The 25,226-nt window shown below is 43.1% G+C and overlaps 1 protein-coding gene across 1 annotated transcript in view; it reads left to right on the forward strand.

The window, feature by feature from the left end:
- Positions 1-25,226, forward strand: part of LOC132403702 (serotransferrin-A-like) — a 134,102-nt gene that overhangs the window by 20,776 nt on the left and 88,100 nt on the right. Inside the window, exons 7-12 of the mRNA XM_059987290.1 lie at positions 1,074-1,246; positions 3,428-3,605; positions 12,765-12,901; positions 16,004-16,100; positions 20,790-20,834; positions 22,743-22,907. Coding sequence (XP_059843273.1) covers positions 1,074-1,246; positions 3,428-3,605; positions 12,765-12,901; positions 16,004-16,100; positions 20,790-20,834; positions 22,743-22,907 — 795 coding nt within the window. The remainder of the gene's footprint in view (positions 1-1,073; positions 1,247-3,427; positions 3,606-12,764; positions 12,902-16,003; positions 16,101-20,789; positions 20,835-22,742; positions 22,908-25,226) is intronic.

The raw sequence follows: 25,226 nt of genomic DNA on the forward strand, positions 1-25,226 counted from the left end.
TACCCTTTGACTGCCTTGTAACTAAAAATCAGTATATATCTTCCTTCAATGAAAACAAGAACATAAGAAAATGGGAATAGGAAAAGGCCCCAGGCCCCTCAAGCCTCCACCACAATTCAATACAATCACAGCCGATTTATACAGGCCTCAATTCGTCTTCTGACAGTTCGCCATAGCCATCAAGTCCTCAATCTTTCTCACATTTATCTTGCTCACCTTATCTTACAATCTGGTCTTAACCACCCTCAGAGGCAGAGAATTCCAGGTAGTCACTACTTTCTGAGGGAAGGAGTTCCTGTACACCTCTGTTTTACATGACTGACCCATTATGATATATCTATGTCTACTTGTTTGTGACTCTCCGAATGGTAAGAACACCTTAATACATTATCTTCTTTGAGATTAGCCCATTAGTTACTTCAGGGATACTCACAGTGTTTTCCACAATGAAGGTTATTACAAAAGTAACTGATCTAGCATAGTGCATCTGCCATTTCTTTCTTTTGTGTGATCAAGTCACAAGCCTTATTTCATAAAGTACCACACTTACCTTAACCTATTTTCCCATTAATATATTCAAGATTCCTTCAAAGATATGTACACAGATTCTGTCTGCACACACTCTCCTAGCCATCCAATTCTAAAGATCCATGGATTTCTCACAGAAGAAATTCTTCTTTGTTATGTGAAATGGTGACCCTTGTTTGAAACTTAGCTTCCTAATTTTAGATATTCCCACAAGGAGAGAGATCCACCCTGTCAAAATCTCTTGGAATTTCATGTATTTACAATGAGATGACCTCTCATTCTCCTATCATCGATCAATTTTTCTTCACATCCAGTATCTCAGGTATCAGCCTTATGAACATTCTCTGAACAAAGTGCATTGGAAGTCTTTGAAGTGGGAACAAGAAGGCATGGTCATGAATAGGGATCATAGAAACATTATCCATTGATAATAACAATGAAATGTGTATTTATCAAATGATGATATTCACATTTAATGCCTGAACCTGGGAGGTGTGCTCAAACCCAGCTGATTACACTCATTTCTTGCGTTGTTTTTGATCCAGATGCTGAGAAGGATCACTATGAGCTCCTGTGTGTCAATGGCACCAGAAAGCCCATTGGAGCTTACAATGAATGTCACTGGGCTAAAGTGCCCGCTCACGCAGTGCTGGCAAGAGGTGGTGCTGCGGACGAAGCAAAGAATGAGGCCATCTGGGGATTCCTTTCGCTTGCTCAGGTATGAAGGAGCCGTAAATGTTAGGAGTGTTTCACTTCTCTGTTGGAGTCAAAGCCAGTGCCCAAAACTCTGACAAGAAAGCACAACTACTCGGCATCAGCTGGGCTATCACAAGAGCCTTCCATTGGTGAACAGAGTTATGATAATTTCAGCCCCATTGGGTCCGAGTTGTCTCAAGGCAATGTGATCTACCCTTTTCTCACATTTGAGAATACTTTTTCCAATGCTTATCTAATTCATTCACAAATGTATGTAATTAATTTGACTTTTCCTCTTTGGAAACTTGACTGGGTATGTTTAAAAGGAGGCAAGATGTAGAAAGTTAGGACTTAGAATGAGCATTAACATGTATGGGGGCAAGCAAAATCAAGAATGCACCACACAGGTATAATAGTACAAGGCAAAAGACAGCCAGAGGTGGACAAGTAGAGATGCTGTTGAGAAGGCACCATTCCCCTTGCACCTGCGGTTTTGGATTTTTGAAAACAATGAGCTGGAAATGGCAATAATATGGACATATATAAATGAATGGGATATGCTGGAAGAATTGTGATGGACTAGAACTATTGTGATGGGCTGGAAGTGTTGTGATGGACTGGAAGTGTTGTGACAGACTGGAAGTGTTGTGATGGACTGGAAGTGTTGGAATGGACTGGAAGTGTTGAGATGGACTGGAAGAGTGATGAACTGGAAGTGTTGTGATGGACTGGAAGTGTTGTGATGGACTGGAAGTGTTGTGATGGACTAGAAGAGTGATGAACTGGAAGTGTTGTGATGGACTAGAAGAGTGATGAACTGGAAGTGTTGTGATGGGCTGGAAGTGTTGTGATGGGCTGGAAGTGTTGTGATGGGCTGGAAGTGTTGTGATGGACTGGAAGAGTTGTGATGGACTGGAAGTGTTGTGATGGACTGGAAGAGTTATGATGGACTGGAAGAGTGATGAACTGGAAGTGTTGTGATGGACTGGAAGAGTTGTGATGGACTGGAAGTGTTGTGATGGGCTGGAAGTATTGAGATGGACTGGAAGTGTTGTGATGGACTGGAAGAGTTGGAATGGACTGGAAGTGTTGAGATGGACTGGAAGAGTGATGAACTGGAAGTGTTGTGATGGACTGGAAGTGTTGTGATGGACTGGAAGAGTTGGAATGGACTGGAAATGTTGAGATGGACTGGAAGAGTGATGAACTGGAAGTGTTGTGATGGACTGGAAGTGTTGTGATGGACTGGAAGTGTTGTGATGGACTAGAAGAGTGATGAACTGGAAGTGTTGTGATGGACTGGAAGTGTTGTGATGGACTGGAAGTGTTGTGATGGGCTGGAAGCGTTGTGATGAACTGGAAGTGTTGAGATGGACTAGAATTGTTGTGACGGACTGGAAGTGTTGTGATGGACTGGAAGAGTTGTGATGGACTGGAAGAGTTGTGATGGGCTGGAAGAGTTGTGATGGGCTGGAAGTGTTGTGATGGGCTGGAAGTGTTGTGATCGACTGGAAGTGTTGTGATGGACTGGAAGAGTTGTGATGGACTGGAAGAGTTGTGATGGGCTGGAAGAGTTGTGATGGGCTGGAAGTGTTGTGATGGGCTGGAAGAGTTGTGATGGGCTGGAAGTGTTGTGATGGGCTGGAAGTGTTGTGATGAACTGGAAGTGTTGAGATGGACTAGAATTGTTGTGACGGACTGGAAGAGTTGTGATGGGCTGAAAGTGTTGTGATGGGCTGGAAGTGTTCTGATGGACTGGAAGAGTTGTGATGGACTGGATGTGTTATGATGGGCTGGAATAATGATGATAACACATTGGATAAGTTGCATTGTGGAAGAGTTTACAGGGAACAACCCTGAGATACTGGAATATACTTCCCTCAAAGCAGACATGTAGTCTGATAAAGGGCCAGTGCCTGACTCATTCTGAATGCTCCACTGAATCTTTTGGGCATTTCCAGTTCCTTTGCTTTAGTTTTCCATACAGACTTTTTTAATATAAGTTGTGAGTCTTTACTATCAGCTAGAAATTCTTAGTATTGGGAATAGTTTGCCGAACAGACAAAAAAAAACTACTTCATAAAGATGTGAAGCTAAATAGTTAAGCATTTAGAAAGATGTATTGTTCCTGCTACATTTCAATGTCAATTTACTGCCTGTTTTAATAGACTTTATATAATAATGACTCAGTTATGTTTTCCAGGATTTATATGGGAAGAAAAATAATTCAACATTCAGCCTCTTCGGCTCCAAAATAAAAGGACACAAAGATTTATTGTTCAAGGACTCAACGAAGAGTCTGATTCGCCTTCCGTGTGGAATGGATCACCTGCTTTACCTTGGCAGTGAATATGCAGATATTATACGGATTCTGAAAAGCAGTAAGTGTTTGCTTTTGATGAGAGATCCTGGTGATCGGGAATGCAAGGGGCATGAGAAGTGGTCAGATGGACATTCCCCAGTGTGGCAGAGCCTGCAGCTCTGGAATTACAGTGGAGCAAAGCGTGCCTATACTCAGACCATGCCTGCACACTTGTGTAGCTGCCTATCACACTATTTGTCCCATTCACTGCCCCAAGGTCATGGGGCATAGGAACAACATTAATTACATTCTCACTTCTTTGTGCAGGCACCAAAGGATTATTTCCTGTAAGCAAGACCACCGCCATTACCATGTGCTGTCTCTACAGCAATTTTTCATTTATCACTTTATTATCTAGGACCATTCTTATTTGTCAGCCTGTTGATGCACAAATATTGCAAATTGATTCACTTTAGGCCTGGTTGGCTATCTTTATTGGCTTCCATGCCATTGAGGAATTAATGTCAGTGAAGAATACTGCTGACTAATCAGCTGACTGATAAGTACAGTATATGAAAGGCCAAGGATTCTGAGGACACACCACCAACTGAATAGTACCCCAATGATTTTCCTCATATCGTAAAAAGAAGCTTGTAGTTTGATTGCCAAGCTCGGAGAACACCTCAACCCAACCATCAACCACCCAAGCTACAGAATTTCCGAATTATTTCCAGTAAATTTAGTAGTGTGTTAAGGCAATGTTGGTTGCAATAGTGAAGAGACCTGCTTAGGGGCTCTCCTTCTCTAACCTAGGGCTGCTAGACTGAATTTCTGTCCCCAATAATAAAACCATGTTCTGTATGAGTAATTTAATGACAAATGGCAAGTGTAGTATGTTTGGAAGGTGAAAGGTTATTTGGCCAGTGGATCCTAATGTTCTGCTCCTCTGTGATCTTCTATAACCCAGTTTTGGGTCAATTGCAGGATAAAAGGTTCCATTCCTGGGAACTGTCTGTAAGCTACTATTTCTGTAAGTCAGAAATGAATAATTCACCCCCACCCCCACAAAAAACAAGATAAGAGCTTATTGCCTAAATTAGATAAGCCTCCTCTTCCTGATCTACAGTATTACTTGTCTCTCAAGGCTGCATTGTTCTGTTATCTGTTTTCCATAGCTAGCCATAACATATCAATCTGCAAACACATTCTGTATTTTTCTATTTCACTGAACATACATTTTTTTTGAAAGTGTTGCTCCCTTGTTTACAAGTTGTTCCTTGTAAACTCTTCCACAATGCAACTCATCCAGTGTGGCTCTGATAGAACATTTCAATCTGAACACTACTTGTGATTTCATACTACTTGTATATGGAAGAATTTGGAGAAACATGTGAGAATTCCCTGCTTTCCTTAGCTCCGTAGGTCTAGGGAATACATATTCTGATTCCGCCAGACCCGTGAGATGGAGACAGCTCTCCCACCCCAAACCCTGGTTTGAGTGGATGCTGTGTAATGTGCTACCCTATTACAACTCACTGCCATGAAATAATAGACAACACACTTCATACGATTAAAGGAATTATATTTATGAATCATAACTAACGGACTAGTAAAGAAAGAAAAAGATAAGAAAGGCCCATTATAACTAAACAGTCAAATATGCATAATTTGCAGCTCAATTCTTCCAAAGTCATACATATTCACCCATCCGCAGTCAAAATCAGCACCTTGCTCCATCGAATCATGTCCCACACAAGGTCAAACCCTATGACCAGTTCTGTCCAGTGTCGTCTCTCTTCACCTCCTGCTGAATAAAGGACCCAGCTCACATTCTGAAGCACCAGGTATTTTTAACCATATCCCAAACGCTGCTTCTTTAGAAAGGCCATTATGTTAGCCGTGAAACCTTTTCCAGGGTTACACTCTTTCCCCACCAAACTTAGTCATGTTCTCATGACCTTGAGATAATTTGTCACCCCTTCATCCAAAGCACAAAGTCCAACCCAGATGTAAATTACAGTGACATTGCTCAGAAAGGCAATAGGAGCCACATTCTAGGCCAGTCTGTCTGGGGGCGTCCTGACTTTTTGGGACCTCCTTACCTCATCAACAACTTCTTCAGCTTCAGACACTCCCTAGGCTCTTTCTTGTTTAGCTGTCTATTACTCATGCCTCCAGACAACTCAGGTATCTTCGTCGCTTGGCTGAGCTTGCTTTCATGCCCAGTTACTTTAGGGTCCAGCGTCCCGTTATTATCCACCCACAAAACTTGCCTGTCCACTGCTTTGTCCCCCCACTTGCCTCAGTGTGAGAAGGGTTGGGAATCTCTTCATCAATTATTGCAGAGTTTGCAAAGGGCAGCATGTACCACACCCCCATTTCCTCATCCTCCGAGTCTGTATCACATTCAGTGGTGGGGTCCAGTCTAATCCTTCCTGCTGCTTGTCCTTCGGTTCCCAGGTGTCACCGCGGAGTCCTCCTACTAGGTGTAGGGTCCAGGTCAGGCTCTGGGTCAACACACACATTTTGTCCCAGAGGTAGATGGTGGTTCCAATGGAGAATCTTGACAGGCCCATTCCCATCCTCTAGTTTCACCCAGAAAACTGGTACACTTGGCAGCTGACTCTCCACTACAGAGGGCGTAGCTGCCCAGCAGTCAGCCACCTTATGCTTCCCAAGTTGCCCCAAATTCTTAATGAGCACTTAGTCTCGAGCATTAGTTGGGAGAACCTAACATTTTGATCATACCTCCTTTTATTTCCTTGACTCTGTTTGGTAGCCGAGACCTCAGCTAGTTCGTAAGCCTTTTTCATATCCGTTCTCTTATCAGACACATAACTTCTGTTGCAGATTTTTCTATCATGTCTAGCAAGGTCTGGTTGAACCTCTTGGGCTGGGCATTACCCAGTAAGTTTTAAGGCCTCGACTCCAAACATGCTCAGTAATACATGTGTTAGCCTACTCTCGAAATCCCGTCCCTGATCACTATGTATCCTCCTGGGGAGGCCATAGTAAATGAAATACTTCTCCCATAACACTTTGGCCATGGTGGATGCCCTCTGATCCTTGGTAGTAAAGGCTTGCGCATATCTGGTGTAGTGATCTGTAATAACCAAGACATCCGCCATGTTGCTGGCATCAGGCGCTATTGACAGGAAATTCATACGCACCAGATCCAGTGGCCCTGTTCTCTGAAAGTGGGACAATGGAGCAGCCCTTGTGGGCAGCATCTTCCTCTGTATACATCAAATGCACGACTTGCAGTACTCTTCAACGTCTGGCTTCACTCGGGGCCAGTAGAACCAATTGGTCTTTCAACTCCCAGATGGCCAGAATCATCACAAAGTGATTTCAACATAATTCTCCAACACATTTCTCAGGCAGAACCAGATGGGAATGCAGAGGCCTGTCTGGATGCGACATGACCCGGTATAGAGCCTGGTTCCTCAACTCCAGTCTGGGCCATTCTCTCAGTAGCAGAGACACTGAAGAATGTTTCATCTTGTCCGCATGGGCCATGCACCCTTTTACAAATGCTGACCAAATGGTACCAATGCATGGGTCATCTTGTTGAGGGGCTTCTACTTCCCCAGGGCTCAATCCTGGTAAATGGTTTGTCTTCAGAGCAATCAGGTTGCAGTAAGCTTGTGGAATGGCATCACCAGAAGCTCCCAAATTATCTACAGCTTGATTCTGCCCTTGACTTCCCTCTGCCTTCCCTGTGGTGGAAAAATGGCACAAGGCTTTGACTCCGACTCCAGGGGCTGGAATGCTTGCGCACTGTTTGTCCCTGTCCAGCCCTTCATGCGCACATCAGGATCAATATCCTGACTCCCCGGATGGTACTTCAGGATGAAATCATAGGTAGACAACACCGCCAACCAACGATGGCCTGTGGCATCCAAATCCGCTGAGGTCAGGATAAAAGTTAATGGATCATTGTCTGACCCCACCTCGAACTTGACACCATATAAGTAGTCACTTAGCTTATCCACCACAGCCCATTTCAATGCCAGGAGCTCTGACTTGTGTGTGGGGTCGTTTCATTCAGAGGGTGACAGACTCTGGCTGACAAACGGGATGGGTCTCAACCCTATGCCCTGATCCTGATACAGGACACTCCCTAAGCCCTCTCTGGTGGCATCCGTATGCAGTACATATGGCAATCAGGGGTCTGCAAAAGTCAGCACGGGCACTTTCATCAGCAGCTCCTTCAGCAACTGAAAGGTCTCTCTACATTTTACATCCATTTCACTTCAAAAGGCTCTGAAGGGCTAAGATAATCTTTAGCTTCCTCTCCTTTCATCCTCCCTTTCTTCCCCAAGGGAGGGTAACTGCACAGAAGCTGATTTCAAAGGTGACTCACTTTAGAGGAGTCCTTCATGAACCACTGATAGTACCCATAGAACCCAAGGAACGAGCGCGAGGTGCACACAGTCCGGGCCTTGGCCAAGTGGTCACCAGCTCTATCTTAGACGGATCCACAGCTACTCAATCCCAAGAGACTATGTACCCAACATAGTTGAAAGACATCTTGCAGAACTGGCACTTGTCCAGGGAGAGCTTTTAACCCCTCATCTTTCAGTAGGCTTGCTTCATGTTTCACCAAGGTGGACCCGAACACTATGAGTTCATCCAGATATGTCAATACCTCAGGCAAGTTCATATCCCTCACCGTTTTCTCCGTGACACACCGGAAAGTCACTGGATATGCCCTGGGGCATCCTTTCAAACTGGAAGAATCCCACTGGAGATATGATTGCCATCTTCTCTCTGTCAGCCTCACTCGAGGGTATCCGATAATACCCACTCCTCAAGTCCAGCACATTGAACCACTTCACACCACTCAGGAAGATTGGCGTCTGTGCGCCTGTTCAGAGTCTGATAGTCCACACACATCCGTACCTTCCCATTCTTCTTCCTGGCCACCACTATTGGAGTTGCAAAGGGGCTTCCAGACTCAGTGACGATCCCAGCTTCCTTCACCTTCCGCAGATGCTGACGAACATCCTCCACCTCTGCAGGGGCCAGTCACTGTGACCTCTCTCTGAACGGGGTGTTCTCGGTCACCCTGATGGTGTGGCGAGTGCTCTTGGAACAACCCACACCAAACTTGCCAGTAGAAAGGACATCTTCCAGCGTCAACATTTTCTCTATCAACCTCTTCTTCCAACATCCAGGTACTGGGGAGTCCCCAGTGTTGATTGACTAGGCCGTCAACTTCCCCTTTTTTGGAGGTAGTTTCTCCCCGACTTGTCTCACAGGGACACTTGACGTTACTGTCAGCAGAAAGAGGTGTGCCATTAGTGTCCCCCCACCTGAGGGTGACCTCTCTCTCTGAGGTGTTCCTGACAATCACCGTCATCCTGTTCACCTGTACAACCGAGGGCTTCTGCAGTTCAGGCTTCACCAGTACGCCAGCAGGTAAACCTAACTCCTTTTCATGGTCTTCCAGACCAAGAGGGCCTCTGCATCAGGCACTCCTGGAAATTTGGGGTTTCCCGTCACTCTAGCTATTTCCCCAGGCTGTAACCTGACTGGTTTTGACTGGGTAAACCACACAGTCCCTTGTTTATGCTCATTGTCCAGCCCATTGCGGCTACGCATTTCCTCAAAAGCAGCTTGGAATACAGGGCGAACGGACAATGTATTCAGGAAGCTCTCTCCAGCTTTCTCCTTGCAGGCTCCCACTAGCATCCTCACATTAGAACTATTCGTCCCCACAAGAATTGAAACTTCGCCCTTCTCGACTGGGTCCAGACAAACCAACCCTAATGTGTCAAGGACCTCAGCTGCTCTCACATCTGCCTCCACAAACTCCAGCTTCAATGACAAGTAACCATCATACGGATAGTCAACCATACTAAGACCCCAGATCTCTAGTGCACTGAGTGGTGTCGCTGGTAAATACATCAAATACAGTACAGCAGAGTAACCTGATAGGTTTTTCTCTTCAGTGTGTTCCTCGATATATTGCCAGGAACGTGCTCCCCCTGACAAGCCAAGCTGTTCACTTACCGGGTCTCTTCTAAGTTTCCTAATGCCTCTCCCTGCTTAGGTATCTGAGGACTCACTCTCTGAGGGTTTTCCCATCCTTCACAGTCCATCCTGATGTGTCCCTCTTCCCCACAGTTATAGTAGACAATATCGGCCGCTCCACTTCTTGTAGGACCCTGTTCACTAGCAGCCCTTTGCTCAGTCTGTCCCCTTAGCTGGGGGGTCTGACTCCCTGATTGCTTTATTGTGCAGGGTGGCTGCACCCACTGATAACTATCAGAACATCTCAGTTCTCAACTCTGCCATGAGCTCCTTTTCCACCCCACCCCCCAGGGCGAGCTAACAGGGGGCTATCTCTTCAACAAAGGGGGCAGCTACGGAGGACTGTCCCCTGCTGAAGGAGCCCCCCGCACCTCTGATGCATTCTCCTCCTCTCTTACTTTCCCAACAAATGAGAAAGGTGGGGGGGGGGCGTGTCTTACTAGACATTTGGAGACCCCAAGCAATCATGTCCTGTGACTGGGTGCCTTTCGCCACTTGGTCTATTTATGACTGATTCACCTCAGCCATTTGAATGTCCTCCTAGGCCGCAAGCAACTCAGCTGTCTCTCTAGCTGAAAAATGTAGGAGGAAAGTTTTCCACCTTCTCCTGAAACACGTCCGGAAACCCTGTCATAATCTCCAATGGGCTTCCTATCGCGCCAAAAATATTTTCTGCCTCTTGCATGTAGTCCATGGAAGTAGCAAAGGGGTTCTGTGCCTTTAAGGATCTCACTACATCAGCAGCCAGCCCCCTCAGACTCTCCAGCAGTTGCTGTCTTTTTACGTCATCAGAGCACTACCACTCATCGGGTATCTGAGAGGTCTGGTCTGCCCAAGTCTCATTCCTCTTCCCCATAGAACATTCTGAGCTATGATAACTGTGACTTTCCACCTGGGCACTTTGCCATTTATTTGCCAGGGAGGTAAGGGCCGGTACCAACAGAAACTCATCCCTTGCTGGAGGACTCATTAGACTTTTCACATCCTTCCCCTCGCTCCGCAGAAACGGGAGCAACTTGTCTTTAAAGTCTTGGGCCCCAGCTACAGAAAGCTCGGCTTCTGATTTGGCACCCTCGTCTACATTCCCCTCCTCCCGGAAAGTATGGACAGCCCACGGCATCCCCTCTCCCAGGGCCGCAATAGTAGCAGGCAGTTCCACCGCTGTTACATGAGCGCTAGTCTTTCCGCGCCATTTTGTCAAACTTTGGCTCCATGATGATAACTGTTCCTAATGCTTTAACGGTGCTGAAAGTCCGGATTAACAATTGGCCGGAGCTATGAACATATATCCCACTGAATGCACACACATTCGTTACCGGTAACCCCGTGGATTCGCATCACTGCTCAATCTCAGCAGCGTCTATAACCACTTTACTGAACAATAGTTTAACAGAGGCTTAAACACACTGCTCACTCCATCAATGCTTAGGGCAACTGCACAGCGTGCAAAGAAATTGATCCGGGATGATAACTGCACAAATGAAACCTCCCTGGTTTTCTTGGCTGCCTAATCTAGGGAATACACACTCCAGTCCCACCAAACCCATGAGACCAGACAGCTCTCTCACCCGAAACCCCGGCTTGTGTGGATACTGTGTAACTTGCCACCCCGTTACAACTCAGTGACAAGAAATAACAGACAGCACACTGCATACCATTAAAGGAATTATATTTATGAATCTTAACTAAATGTTAGTAAAGAAAAGAAAGAAAAAACCAAAAAGGGCCCATTATAATTAAACAGTCAAATGTGCACAAGTTGGACCTCAGCTCTTCCAAAAGTCATACATATTCACCCATCCGCAGTCGAAATTGGCTCCTTGATCCATTGAATCACGGTCTCCCACTACTTTTCTTCAGTACCTTCTGTCTTCAACTCCCACTGAACAATTCCAAAGCACACGTTATCTCTAACCATAACCCAAACAGTGCTTCTACAGAAAGACCATTACGTTAGCAGAGAAACCTTTACACAAGAAATTTACTTTTATTGAATATAATGTGTTTAATTGAATAACTGATGCTTTGCAATAGTTCAACTAAGCTAAAAATGTATTGTTGAGGATTTTCATTTGTACTCCGTGTCTGAGGCTTCTCACTTCAATGTGCAACAATAATCAGTCAGCGCTGATGGATTCCAGTTGCCCTGATACTGCTCCTCCATAACTGCAATGTCCTGGTGAAACCTTTCACCATGTTTGTCACTGATTTGCAGGGAAGACGTCTAAATGGGAATGCAGAAAATGAATCTTCAGTGACACTTGCTTGAAGCATGTTGTCAACCAGCTGCATGTAGTTTGGTGCTCTGTAGATGCCAAGAAAATTTTCAACAACATCCTTGAATGCCATCCATGCGATTTACTGCGGGCCCACTAGAAGTTCTTCAAATTGCCTGTCATTAATGACCTGCTTGATTTGTGGTCCAACAAATATGGCTCCTTAATCTCGGCATCAGTTATTCTGACTTGAATTATAAATTGAAATAACAAATATAGGAGATTAAAAAATGATGTGTGACAGGAAAATTTCATGCTGATTTTCATGATCAACAGCCTAAAATCCATAAGGTACAGCTGAAAGTATTCAGGAAGTAAAATCTTTGTTCAGTGATGTCTTTTCATCCTATGCTACCCGTTATGGTAGTGTAGTTATATATACACTGAATATAATTGTTAAAACTTTTGTTAATTTGTTGTTTTACATGATGTTATAGAAATATTTTAACATTATTTGTTAGGCTAACAAAGCATTTAAGGGAGAATTTGTGTAAAGTTGGATTTCCTTAAGTCAGATCTTCAATAACCTGGAGGACCTGTATATAATTCAGTTTGATTACTGCAATTATCAAAAGCAGAATAGTAAAGGGTAAACTACAGGTGACTTTGCTTTTGCCTGGAATTATCAATGCCCCTAAGCTCACATTGTGAAACTTGGGATCCTCTACTCTGTATGTAGAGTCTCAGAGTGACCTTCACCAACAGGACCTTTGGGAGGAGTGCTGACTCTTCTGTTACAGTGGACCAGGTAGCATCCACAGAGAAGAAAGACTGAGCTGATGTTAACCCAGATTTACATCTTGTAGGGGTTTTGAGGCCAATAAGTGTCTATTGATCCAGGGGTCAATATTTGAATTGCCGCACCAATTGGTAAGTACAATCCATTAAAAAGAATAATTATTATTTCATAATGACTGTTACAGATGGCAGCAGTTTTTTGAATCCTGAAAAGATCCGGTGGTGCACCATTGGCGATCTTGAATTTCAGAAATGTAGCAGCTGGGAGGCAGTAAGTTGTGTTAAAGCCAAAAGTACTGAAGACTGCATCAGAAAGATTAAGGTAATGGCAGCAATGTTAATCAAACATTTTAAGTGTTTACATGCTTACTTGGACCCTTACCCCAAGTGGGGAACAGGTCATCGATGACCTCCCATCTCCATTGTCCTCTGAAGTTGATGGTATGGTTGGGGTTCATCAAAGCTTCTGCAATCCATTACATCCACTGAACCAGGAGATCAGCCTAGACAGCTTCACCAGAGCCCTGTTGGCCAGCCCTACCTGTTTTCCCCTCTCATGATGGAATGTAGGGTTTGACTTTGAAAGGCAAACATTTTAAGAGGTTTACTGAATTTAATATAAAGGGAAATCAACAAAAATTGGTAATACATAGCAAGTCAGACAGCATATTGTGGAGAGAAAAACAGTTAACATTTAAGGTTAATGACCTTTCATCTGAACCAGAAAAGTGAAAAAACAAACATTTTTATGTTGCCTAGAGGGGAGGGGTTGAAGTTAACAAAGGTTAACTTGAGAGGGATAGATAGAGTTGACGTGAACAGGCTGTTTCCATTGAGAGTAGGGGAGATTCAAACTAGAGGACATGATTTGAGAGTTAGGGGGCAGAAGTTTAAGGGAAACACGAGGGGGTATTTCTTTACTCAGAGAGTAATAGCTGTGTGGAATGAGCTTCCTGTAGAAGTAGTAGAGGCCAGTTCAGTTGTGTCATTTAAGGTAAAATTGGATAGGTATATGGACAGGAAAGGAGTGGAGGGTTATGGGCTGAGTGCGGGTAGGTGGGACTAGGTGAGATTAAGGGTTCGGCACGGACTAGGAGGGCCAAGATGGCCTGTTTCCGTGCTGTGATTGTTATATGGTTATATGTGTGATAGGGTAAAGGTCAAGTCTGTGACACCATTGCTTTTAGTGCTATCAAAGAAAGGGAAAGAAAGGCTTATTAATCATGTTTAGTGATTCTTAGGAAACATCAATCAATGGAGATGACTGAGGATATTAAAGATAAAGAAAAACAACATGCTGGAGCCAAGATATAGAATGCAGCAGTTGCTGGAAATCTGAAATAAAAGAGAAGCTGGAAAAAGCCAGTGGACCAGGTAGCATCCACAGAGAAGAAAAACTGAGCTGATGTTAAACTAGATTCACATCTTGCAGGTTGACAGACATATTCTGCAGAGAGATCACCAAATCTTCATTTATTAAATTAATTGCAGAGCTCACACAGTGAGCACTGTGAGCAACACACTAAATTGGAAGGAGTTCAAAGGGACTCTTGATTCACCCGGACAGATATTTAAGGTCCCTCGATGATGAGAAGAGAAAGGATAAAATGACAGGTTTTCCTTTCCAGTTCAAGCGAAATGAGGAGTAGTTGGAGATAGGACAGCCAACTCGATGATCCTGGAGGGAATGGCCCAGTCAGAATGCTGGCAGGGAAGAGGAGGTGCATGTATGTTGGATTTATTTCAGATTGTCGGTGATTTGATATAATGTCCAGCAAGTTAACATTGACATGTGGAATGTTCTTACGTCAGCTGAAGATTAGGTTGGAGAAGAGCTCAGGTTGAACTCCATGTGCATGGTCCCACAATCACATCATGTTAGAAATCTGAAATAAAGTGGACAGTTTAGGGCATATGTACGAACAGAGGTGTGGATAACATTTCAGGCTCTGCCACTAGTTCAGACACAGTGGCTTAATGATGTTGTTACATTAAGGATGGGTGCTCTGCATTGACTGCAGACCCTTCAATTTCTCATTCAAACTCTGGCAAGAGACTCGCTGTTCTCCTAAAGAATGTGCCACTAACATGACCCAAGGAGTCCTGTACTATCCAGAAAATGCACTTTATTTGTGTGGCCTCCACCAATGACATTCTGATGCTTTGGCAGTATCAGCTCCACTCTAAGCACAGAAAAATGACCCAGAAAGCAAATCTACTTCCAATCCTTACACTCAGAGTATTCCGTTCCTACAATCTTTGTCCTTTGAATAATCTATATCACCATGGCTCATTGCAATGTCTTTCCCAAACCACCTGTGCAAAATTAACTACTTCACATCATGGTCTCCTTATCCACGATCAGACAGAAAACAAACTCAGTTATATTTTTATCAGATTTTCTAAGTGAATCCCTAACCTGTTCAGTTTTCACTGGTTTGTGACACAAGGACCTAAACAATACTGATTAAAGCCTATATGTCTAAATAGTGCAGAACAGACCTAGTTACTGAAAGTAGTTACATAAGGACATGAAAAATAGGAGCAGGAGTACATCATTTGGCCATTCAGTTCTGCTCCACTATTCAGCAAGCAGGCTGATCTTCTATTTTATTTATACCCTTAGATTCCCTAATATCCAGAAGCCCATTGAGTTCAGTTTTGAATGCACTCCATGACAAAGCCTCTACATCCCTCTGGAGTAGAAAGAGTCTTCACCCTCTGCATGAAGAGGTTTTAAACCATAGAACCATAGAACACTACAGCACAGTACAGGCCCTTCAGCCCTCCATGTTGTGCCAACCCATATAATCCTTAAAAAAAGTACTAAACCCACATTTTCTTAGTCTTTTATCTTAGTCCCATATGGTTTTTCCCCCTTTCTGAGATCATGGGGCCTGGTTCTAGGCTTCTCAGCCAGGACGACCATTATCTCAGCACTTATACCGTTCACCTTTTGAGAAGTATTTATGATTCAATGGTCACTTTTCATTCCTCGACTCTCCAGACAACACAGTCTCACTTGACCCAATCTCTCCTAATACAACAAATCCTTTGTTGCAGGAACCAGATGGATGTATCTTCATTGCAGTCCCTTTGTAGCAAATAAGGAGTTATCTGTACTCCAGAAACACCTCACCAAGACCCTATAATACTGCAGTATGACTCTCTTACTTCCACATTTAAATTCTCTCTTAATGAAGGTCAATACCAGAGCTGGGAAAGCAAAATACAGCTAAAAATAAAAAGTAAATCCTTTTGCAAATTCTAGTTGATCCATCACTGCTTCTGGAGCAGGAGGAGCAGAACTGGAATCTGTTTCTACTGAATGGCTCTAGGTACAGAGAGATATCAATGGGTTGAAGCTGCAGAGAAAAAGGAAGGCCAGGCATGTGCAAGAACTAAATACGTTTTGTGGTTACAGTTTGGAGATGCTGATGCAGTAAATCTCGATGGAGGAGAAGTCTACATTGGCGGAAAATGTGGCCTTGTTCCAGTTATGGCAGAGTATTATGACGAAAGTAAGTGGCCTGTGCAGCATTTCAAATTTTCATTATTACTTAATTCTTTTGTTGTTTAACCAAGTCCACTTACAAAGAGTTAACTTGAAAATGAAGGAGAATTCTTTGGGTTTAGTTTTCAGAGAAATGGAAACAGAGACCTCTTCTCAATTCTCAGTCTGCAGCTTTTCCTTCAGTTGTTCCATCTGCACTTTTGCACATGAAACTTTACGTATGTGTGTTGAATTGCAGTTTGAATCTCTTGCAATCGATCTATTCTAGCTTCATAAAAAAGTTAGTCTAGCTTTGATCCTCAATATATTCTCTTTGCAATATGGCTGAATGTTTGCATAGTTTACGTTTTATAAGACCATTAAATATAGGAGCAGAACTAGATCATTTGGCCCAACAGATCTGCACCACCATTTCATCATGGCTGATCCAATTTTCCTCTCAGCCACAATCTCTTGCCTTCTGAATCCCTTCATGCCATGACTAATCAAGTGTCTATCATCCTCTGCCTTAAATATACATAAAGTCTTGGCTTCCACAGTTGACTGTGGCAAAGAATTCCACAGATTCACCACTCTCTGGCTAAAGAAATTCCTCCTCATCTCCATTCTTAAAGGACATCCTTTTACTCTGAGGCTGTGTCCCCTGGTCATAGGCTCTCCCACCATAGGAAACATCTACCTATGCTTTATCAAGGACCTTCACCATTCGATAGGTTTCAATGAGGTCACCCCTCATTCTTCTGAATTCTAATAACTACAGGCCCAAAGCTATCAAACACTCTTCATATGACAAACCATTCAATCCTTTAATCATTTTCGTGAACTTCCTTTGAACCCTCTCCAGTTTCAGCAGATGCTTTCTAAGAGGCCCAAAACTACTCCAATAAATATTCCAAGTGAAGCTTCACCAGTGCTTTATAAACACTCAATATTATATCCTTGCTTTTATATTCTAGTCCCCTTAAAATGAATGCTAATATTGCATTTGCCTTCCTCTCCACAGACTCAACCTGCAAATTAATCTTTAGGAAATCCTGCACAAGGACTCTCAAGTCCCTTTGAGCCTCAGTTTTTTGTATTTTCTCTCTATTTAGAAAATAGCTAACTCTTCCATTTCTTCTACCAGACTGCATGACCATACATTTCCAGACACTGTATTCCATCTGCCGTTTCTTTGCCCATTCTCCTAATCTGTCTAAGTCCTTCAGTAGCCTCTCTTCTTCCTCAAAATTACCTGCCCCTCCAGCTATCTTCATATCATCTGCAAACTTTGCAACAAAGTCATCAATTCCATCATCCAAATCATTGGCATATAATATAAGAGGAATCTGTCCCAACACAGATCTCTGTGGAAAACCACTGGCCACTTGCAGTCAATCAGAAGAGTCTCCCTTTCCTCCCACTCTTTGCCTCCTGCCAATTATCCACTGCTTTATTCATGCTAGAATCTTTCATGTAATGCCATGGGTTCATAGCTTGTTAAACAGCCTTGTGTGTGGCACCTTGTCAAAAGCCTTCAAAAAATCCAAGCACACAACATCAACTGATTCTCCTTTGCCTATCCTGCTTGTTATTTCTTCAAAGAATTTCAATAGATTTGTCAGAGAAGATTTTCCCTTGAGGAAACCATGCTGAATACTGCCTATTTTATCATGTCCTTTCAAGTACCTGGAGACCTCATCCATAATAATCAACTCCACATTTTCCCAACCACTGAGGTCAGACTAACTGCCTCTCTTCTTTCATGAAGAGTGGAGTGACATTTGCAATTTTCTACACTTTCAGAACCATTCCAGAATCTAGTGATTCCTGAAAGATCATTACTAATGCCTCCACAATCTCTTCAACCACCTCTTTCAGAACCCTGGGGTGTACAACATCTGGTTCAGATGACTTATCTACCTTCAGATCTATCAATTTCCCAAGAACCTTCTCTCTAGTAAGGGTAACTTCACACACTTCATAGCCCCTGACACGTGGAACTTCCACCATACTGTTAGTGTCTTCCACAGTGAAGAGTGATACAAAATACTTGTTCAGTTCATCCACCATTTCTTGGCCCCCATTACTGCCTCTCCAGCATTATATTCCAGTGGTCCAATATCCACTCTTGCCTCTTCTACACTTCATATTTCTGAAGAAACTCTTTATATCCTCTTTAATATTATTTGGTAGCTTACTTTCATATTCCATCATTACCTTCTTGATGACATTGTAGTTGCTTTCTGTTGATTTTTAAAACCTTCCCAATCCTCTAACTTCCAAGTAATTTTTGCTCTATTATAGGCTCTCTCTTTGGCTTTTATGTTGGCTTTGACTTTTCTTGTTAGCTGCCGTTGTGTCATCTTGCCTTTAGAATACTTCTTCCTATTTGGGATGTATATATCTTGTCCCTTCTGGTTTGCTTCTAGAAACTCAACATCCCTGCCAGTGTTCTTTTCTAATCAATTATGGCCACTTCCTCTCTCATGCCTCTGTAATTCCCTTTACTCCACTGGAATATTGATACTACTGACTTTAGTTTCTTCTTCTCAGATTTCAGGGTGAATTTGATCATATTATGATCACTTTCCCCTAAGGGTTCTTTTGCCTTGAGCTCTCAAATCAATTTTGGGTATTTGCACAACACCCAATCCAGGTTAGCTGATCCCCTAGTGGACTTAACCACAAGCTGCTGTAAAAAGCCATCTTAAAGGCACTTTTGGCATAACACCGGCACCCCCGGAATCTGGCACCAACCTGATTTTCCCAATCTACCTGCATATTGAAATCGCTATTGTTACATTGCCCCTTCAGCATACATCTTCTAGCTCACATTGTAATTTGTAGGGCACATCATTACTACAGTTTGGGAGTCTGTATAAAACTCCCATCAGGGTCTTTTTTACCCTTTCAGTTCCTTAACTCTATCCACAATGATTCAACACCTTCCTACCCTATGTTACCTCTTTCTAATGATTTGGTTTCAATTATTTTTCTAACAGAGCAACATTACCCCCTCTGCCTTCCTGCCTGTCCTTTTAATATAATGTTCTTTCAACCATGATTTAGTGATGCCTACAACATCATACATGCCAGTCTGCAACTGCATCTACCTTATTCCATATACTGCATGCATTCAAATATATCACCCTCAGTCCTTTATTCACTCTTTTCGATTTTGTCTGCCTTTACGTTGCACCTTGTTGACTGCAATTTTGCCCTATCAGCAGCCTCTCCTCACTACACATTGCCTTTGTTTGTAAACCAGCTACCTCATCTTCAGCACTACCATCTGCCTTTCCTACCATACTTCTTGCATTGAAATATATGCAGCTCAGGACACTAGTCGCACCTCGGTCAGCCTTTTGATTCCTGACTTTGTCTGAGCTCTTACCAACATCTACCTCCACAACCTCTCCACTAATTGTTCTGGCACTCTAGTTCCCATTCCCCTGCAACTCTAGTTTAAACCCCACCGTACAGCATCAGCAAAACTTTATGCTAGGATACTAATCCCCCTGCAGTTCAGGTGCAAACCATTCCTTCTGAACAGGTCCCACCTTCCCTGGAAGAGAGCCCAGTGATCCAAAAATTTTATGCCCTCCCTCCTACACCAATGCCTTAGCCACATATTAAACTGTATAATCTTCCTTGTTCTGGCCTCACTTGCACATGGCATGGGTAGCAATCCTGGAGGTCCTTCCCTTTAACTTCGCACCTAACTCCTGGACATCTCTATGGAAAACCTCATTACTCATCCTACCCATGTCATTGACACCTACACGGACCATGACTTCTGGCTGTTCACCCTCCCACTTAAGATGCTAAGGACTCAATCTGAGATATCCCAGCCCGGGCAGCCGGGAGGCAACATACCACCTGAGAATTTAGTTTTAGCCCACAGTACCTCCTGTCCGTTCCCCTAACTAATGAATCCCCTATCAGCACAGTGTGCCGCTTCTTTCCCCTTCTCTTCATGAGTCACAAGGCCAGACTCAGTGCCAGAGACCCGACCACCGTGACTTGCCTCTGTTAGATCAGCAGCCCCCTCCCAACAGTATCCAAAGTGGAATAGATTTTATTGAGGGGGTTGTCCACAGAGGTGCTCTGCACTGACTCCTTAACTGCATTCCTCTTCCTGACTGTCACCCAGTTTCCTGTGTCCTGCACATTAGGTGAACTACCTCTGTCTATGTCCTATTGATCTCCTCCTCAGCCTCCTGAAGGATCTGGAGTTAATCCAGTTCCAGCTCCAACTCCTTAAGGTGGTTTGTTAGAAACTGCAGTTGGAAGCACTTCTCACAGTTGTAGTTGTTGAGTTCATTATGTTCATAAATGTTCTGGGAAATCTGGAAAGTTATGACCATTTCACCAACCGTTCTCTGCAAACTTCTGTGAAATAGTACCCCACACAGCTTCATGACCCTTCACATTATTCAGCGCTGCAATCTGTATAAAATTGGAAAAAAAATCTCTGAAGTTTATTTTCTGAATGCGATTGAGTCAGGAAACTTTCTAGTTTCTATTAAATTTTCCTAATCATGAGGCAAGCATTCAAGATTTATTGGGATGAGTAGATGTTGGATGGCAGATATTGTGAGGCAGGTATTTGAGATTTATTGGGGTGAGCATATTTTGAATGTTAGGCAGGGTGGAAACATTTTTTACCTCAGAGCGCATAGCCTAAAATCATATTTTTCCTTTTACTTTGCAGCTAATCCTGATTCATGCAAACCCTCCTCTGTAATCACTAGGCAATGTAAGTATTAAAATAACTAATGACCAGACAATTCTCACTGACTCTGTAATGACCGATGAACTCCACTCTCTGCACTTCAAACATGTATACACTTACTGGTCAATAAGGCCCGTATACATTGCTGCATTAAAACAATAAGATCCTTTAATACTTCACAGGCTTAGTCCAATTCAGAAATACAATTCAACTGAGCATTACAGGAAAAGTTAGAAAATTCTCCCAAGGGTGAACCTTCATCAAGAAGTTTGGATGCAAGGGTTGAAGGTGGTTTAAGGTTTCAGAGGCCTTTCTCAGGACAGAAAACGGTAGTTGAAAATTAGAGCTTAAAGTAAACAGTAGTCAACATCTGTTGCCATAGAGGTGCCACAGTATTCCCCAGACGAAGATGGAAGGGGAATAATAGCCACACTCTGGATAGAGCCACACTTGGTTGTGACACTAAATATCCCTGTCTGTCTATTGAGCTGTTTGATAACATAAAGAGTAAAGAGCGACCATTTGGTGCTCTGGTAGCACACAGCATTACCTCCAAACGGTAGTGGAACATTGCCCTCAATGTATATCACAGCATTCCTGAAATGTTTACAAAACATACTGCAACATAGTAATTATGTTAGTGACTTAGTCTAATCAAATAGATCTATTTCATGAATTCAAATTCCACCAATACACCTTGGATAATTTAAATTAAGTTGATTAAATAAGCCTAGATTTAAACAAAAACTAAAATGTATTAGTTCCCAAAAGTAAACTCTGGACTTGTTAGAAACACATCAATCCTTAGTACTTGGTCCTAATGTTTTTCAGTAATGAAGGGGACCTGCATCATCTTCAAATAAGTTGTTATTGGGCCCGCTTCTCTCTCCACAAATATTGCCTGCCCATGGAGTGTTTTCAACAATGTCTGTTTTTATTTCATATTTTCAGCACCTGTAGCTTTTTGCTTTAAGATGGAGGCTGGTTTGTTTAGTTTTATTTATTTAGCTTGACAGCATAGGCCCTTCCGGCCCTTCGAGCCGCGTCGCGCCAGAGACCCCAACAACTCCGACTTAACCCTAACCTAATCACGGGACAACTTACGATAACCAATTAGCCAAGGAGCCGGTACGGGTTTGGACTGTGGGAGAAAACTGGAGCAGCTGAGGAAGACCCACGCATTCCACAGATTGGACACTTAGACTCCTTACAGAGGACACTCCAGTGCCCGAGGTGTAAGAGAGCCACACTAACCACTACACTATCATGGCTCCCAATCTATCATGGAACTCACATAGTCCACAAGATTCCAGTAAGGGAGGAGAAGGAGCAGGAGAAAATATTTTGCCCTCAGATTCTGGAGTGGGGTTTGAAACTTCAACCTTTTGTTTCAGGACACCATTGGGTGTGCCAGAGCAATACAAGGTCATGCCATTGTTTTTTCCCAGAAAGTGGATCACTGTTGAAAGGGCTGCCCATTCAAAACAGAAGTGAGGTGACATAGAGGGTCGTGAGTCATTTAAACTCTATTTCTCAAATGGAAGTTTGGCTCCTACACCTCCTCCCCCAGCACCACCCAAGGCCCTAAAGAGCCCTTCCAGTTTTTCACATGTAGCAGTCTTTGAGGCAAATTAAGACAGTCTTTCACCTGTAATTCCATTGGTGTTATTGAAGACCTGCTGTGCTGGAAGTATTTTTGAGGGAGAGAAAGGTTCTTAATGAGCAAAGGAGTGAGAGGTTAGCTGGGGCAGATGAGAATGTAAAGATGACTGATCAGAATCTGATCAGGCGTGCAATGGTACAGCAAGATTGATTAGGTCTACCTAGCTCCAATTTCAAATAGTTGAATACTTCTGCAGAGAATTCCCATGGACCGGCATCCAGCTCTGCCTCAGATTTGTGTCACACATATTATTTGTGCTCCTCATGCAGCCTCTTACTATGCTGTGGCTGTCGTGAAAGATCCAAGCCTGACCTGGAGCCAGCTGAAGGGGAAGAAGTCCTGTCACACGGCTGTTGGCCGCACTGCAGGGTGGAACATTCCCATGGGAACATTGATTGATGAGGGAAAAATCAATGCGTGTGAGATTTATAATTGTAAGTAGGGCTAATAATATCTCTCTTCTTGTAATCTTTTCTTTAATAGTCTGAAATAATCTTCATCTTACCATGATGTTGGTGAGGCCACATTTGCAGTTCTGGTCACTCAGCTAAAGGATGGATGCCATTGATGTGGAAAAGGTGCAGAGAAGGTTTACAATAATGTTATCACGACCTGAGGGCTCCATCTAAAAGGGAAGGCTGGAGAGGTTGAGTCTATTTTCCCTGGAGCAAAGGAGGCTAAAGGTTAACCTTATAGAAGTATGTAAGATCACAAAGGGCACAGATGAGATGAATAGTTAGTATTTTCTCCAGCGGTAGGGGAGTCTAAAACTAGAAGGCAACAGGGTAAGTTTTTCCACACCGAACAAAATGACAGGTATGCTTGCAACTTCTAAAAGACATGTAGACAGTTACATGGACAGGAATGATTTAGAAGCATATGGGTCAAACACAAACAAATGGGACTGGGTCTGTAGGCAACTCAGTCAGCATGGGTGGGTTGAAGGGCCTCTTTGTGCTAAATAAATCTGTGGTCCTATGACTCTATCTGGTCTCCAGATAGAGGTGATTAGTGGTATCAATAAGTGGCTCTGCCTCACAAAATTAAATCCCTCATCAATGCCATGGCACCTTCATGCAGCTACTAATGGGCAGGAGATAGATAATCCTCAAGTTCCACATCACCAAGTTCAAGAATGGTTATTTTCCCTCAACCATTCAATTCTTGAACCAATCAGCCTAATTATAATCATTATACTTTAGCAGCTTGATCCCTATGATGTCTTTGATCGCCTTGCACTAAAACGGACTTGTCAATGTTATAATTGTGTCCTTTCTTGTAAAAATTGTGCATAGTTTGTGTTTTTCTTGTGAATGCTGCTTATATGATGTTTCATTGCACCTGTGCATGTATGTGCATTTGACAATAAATTTGTTTTTGATTTTGACTTTGACCTGCTTTAAAAGGTTAACTGGGCTGGTACTGAGGCACAGGCTGAAATTCTGGGAATTCTCAGGGACGCTGCTGAACTGGTTAAATATCTACAGCAGTTATTTCAGATTTCTAGTATCTGAAATGCTTTACCTGCCTATAGAGACGAGACCTCCCCATGGCAGTTTTTGACAGCAGGCAAACTCCCTGTGGGCAGTTCTTTGCTCCTGCTCAAAGCTAGCCCAAATCTTTCCCAGAACCTTTTCAGAAACATGACAGTAAAGTAAACTTGAAATGAAGATCTCAGTGCAAAGAAAGTTAACTGAAGGCACAAGTCAATAAAAAATACAAAACTCAAGTTATACATTTGAGGAAAAGCCTAACCTTCTTCATTCTCCTGGCTGAGAATCAGTCACTCTATAAGTTTCAGCTGTATAGTCCTTCCACAGTGAAGAGTGAAGAGTGAAGAGTGAAGAGTGAAGAGCAGCATTTCCCTTTGCAACGGCCTATCAGTAAGGTCCAGTGCTCTTTTCCTTGTAACTGCTGTCCTGTTCTCATCTCAGCCTTAGCAATCGTGTGCCTTTCACATACTTACTTCCCATATCCTTCTTGTCTTTGATTCTTCCTCCAAAATGGTGAATGACTTCATGCTTTGATGCATCCCCTTGCTCAAGGATGCTACAATCTGTATTTCTGTAGTAGCTACAACTGAGAGACAAAAAGAAGTTTCAAGGGAATCAGCAGAAGTACCTAGGATAGATGGGAGAGTGTATGAGGCAAGAATCCAAAAGTCGAAAGTGTGAGGAAGGCAGGAGCAGGGAAGGGAGCTATTAACACGTAGATTTGTTTGTGTCTGAGATCTAGATAAGCCTCTATGCAGAAGCAGATAATTCAAGTTCAAGTTTATTGTCATTCAGTCATACACAATGTATACTGCTAAACAAAACAACATTCCTTTGGGACCAAGGTGCACAACACAGTACATAATATCACATACAACACATAAAATAATACTAACATAATAATAGTAATGGATAATAAAAATTCTGTAGGTATATGAGTTGATGTAAGATAAATATACGATAAAGTTAAATACAAATAGTATAATGCTTCTGGCTATCATAAATAACGTGTACTGGGGGTAGCAGGGAGTTCAGGAATCTCACGGCCTGGGGGAAAAAGCTGTTACCCAGCCTAGCAGTCCTCATTCTTGTACTGTGGTACCTGCTATTTGCTGGTAAGAGGTCAGAGAGATCCAGGGATTGTAGGGATATAAGGGGGTTCACAAAGCCACTTAATATTGACACCAGCTAGTCTTCTGACTTCCTAACTTGTAATCCTGGCAGTCTGCATTAATACTTACCAAACTGTGGGAGAGGTCA

Source organism: Hypanus sabinus, chromosome 2, assembly GCF_030144855.1.
Source record: "Hypanus sabinus isolate sHypSab1 chromosome 2, sHypSab1.hap1, whole genome shotgun sequence".
Taxonomy (NCBI): Eukaryota; Metazoa; Chordata; class Chondrichthyes; order Myliobatiformes; family Dasyatidae; genus Hypanus; species Hypanus sabinus.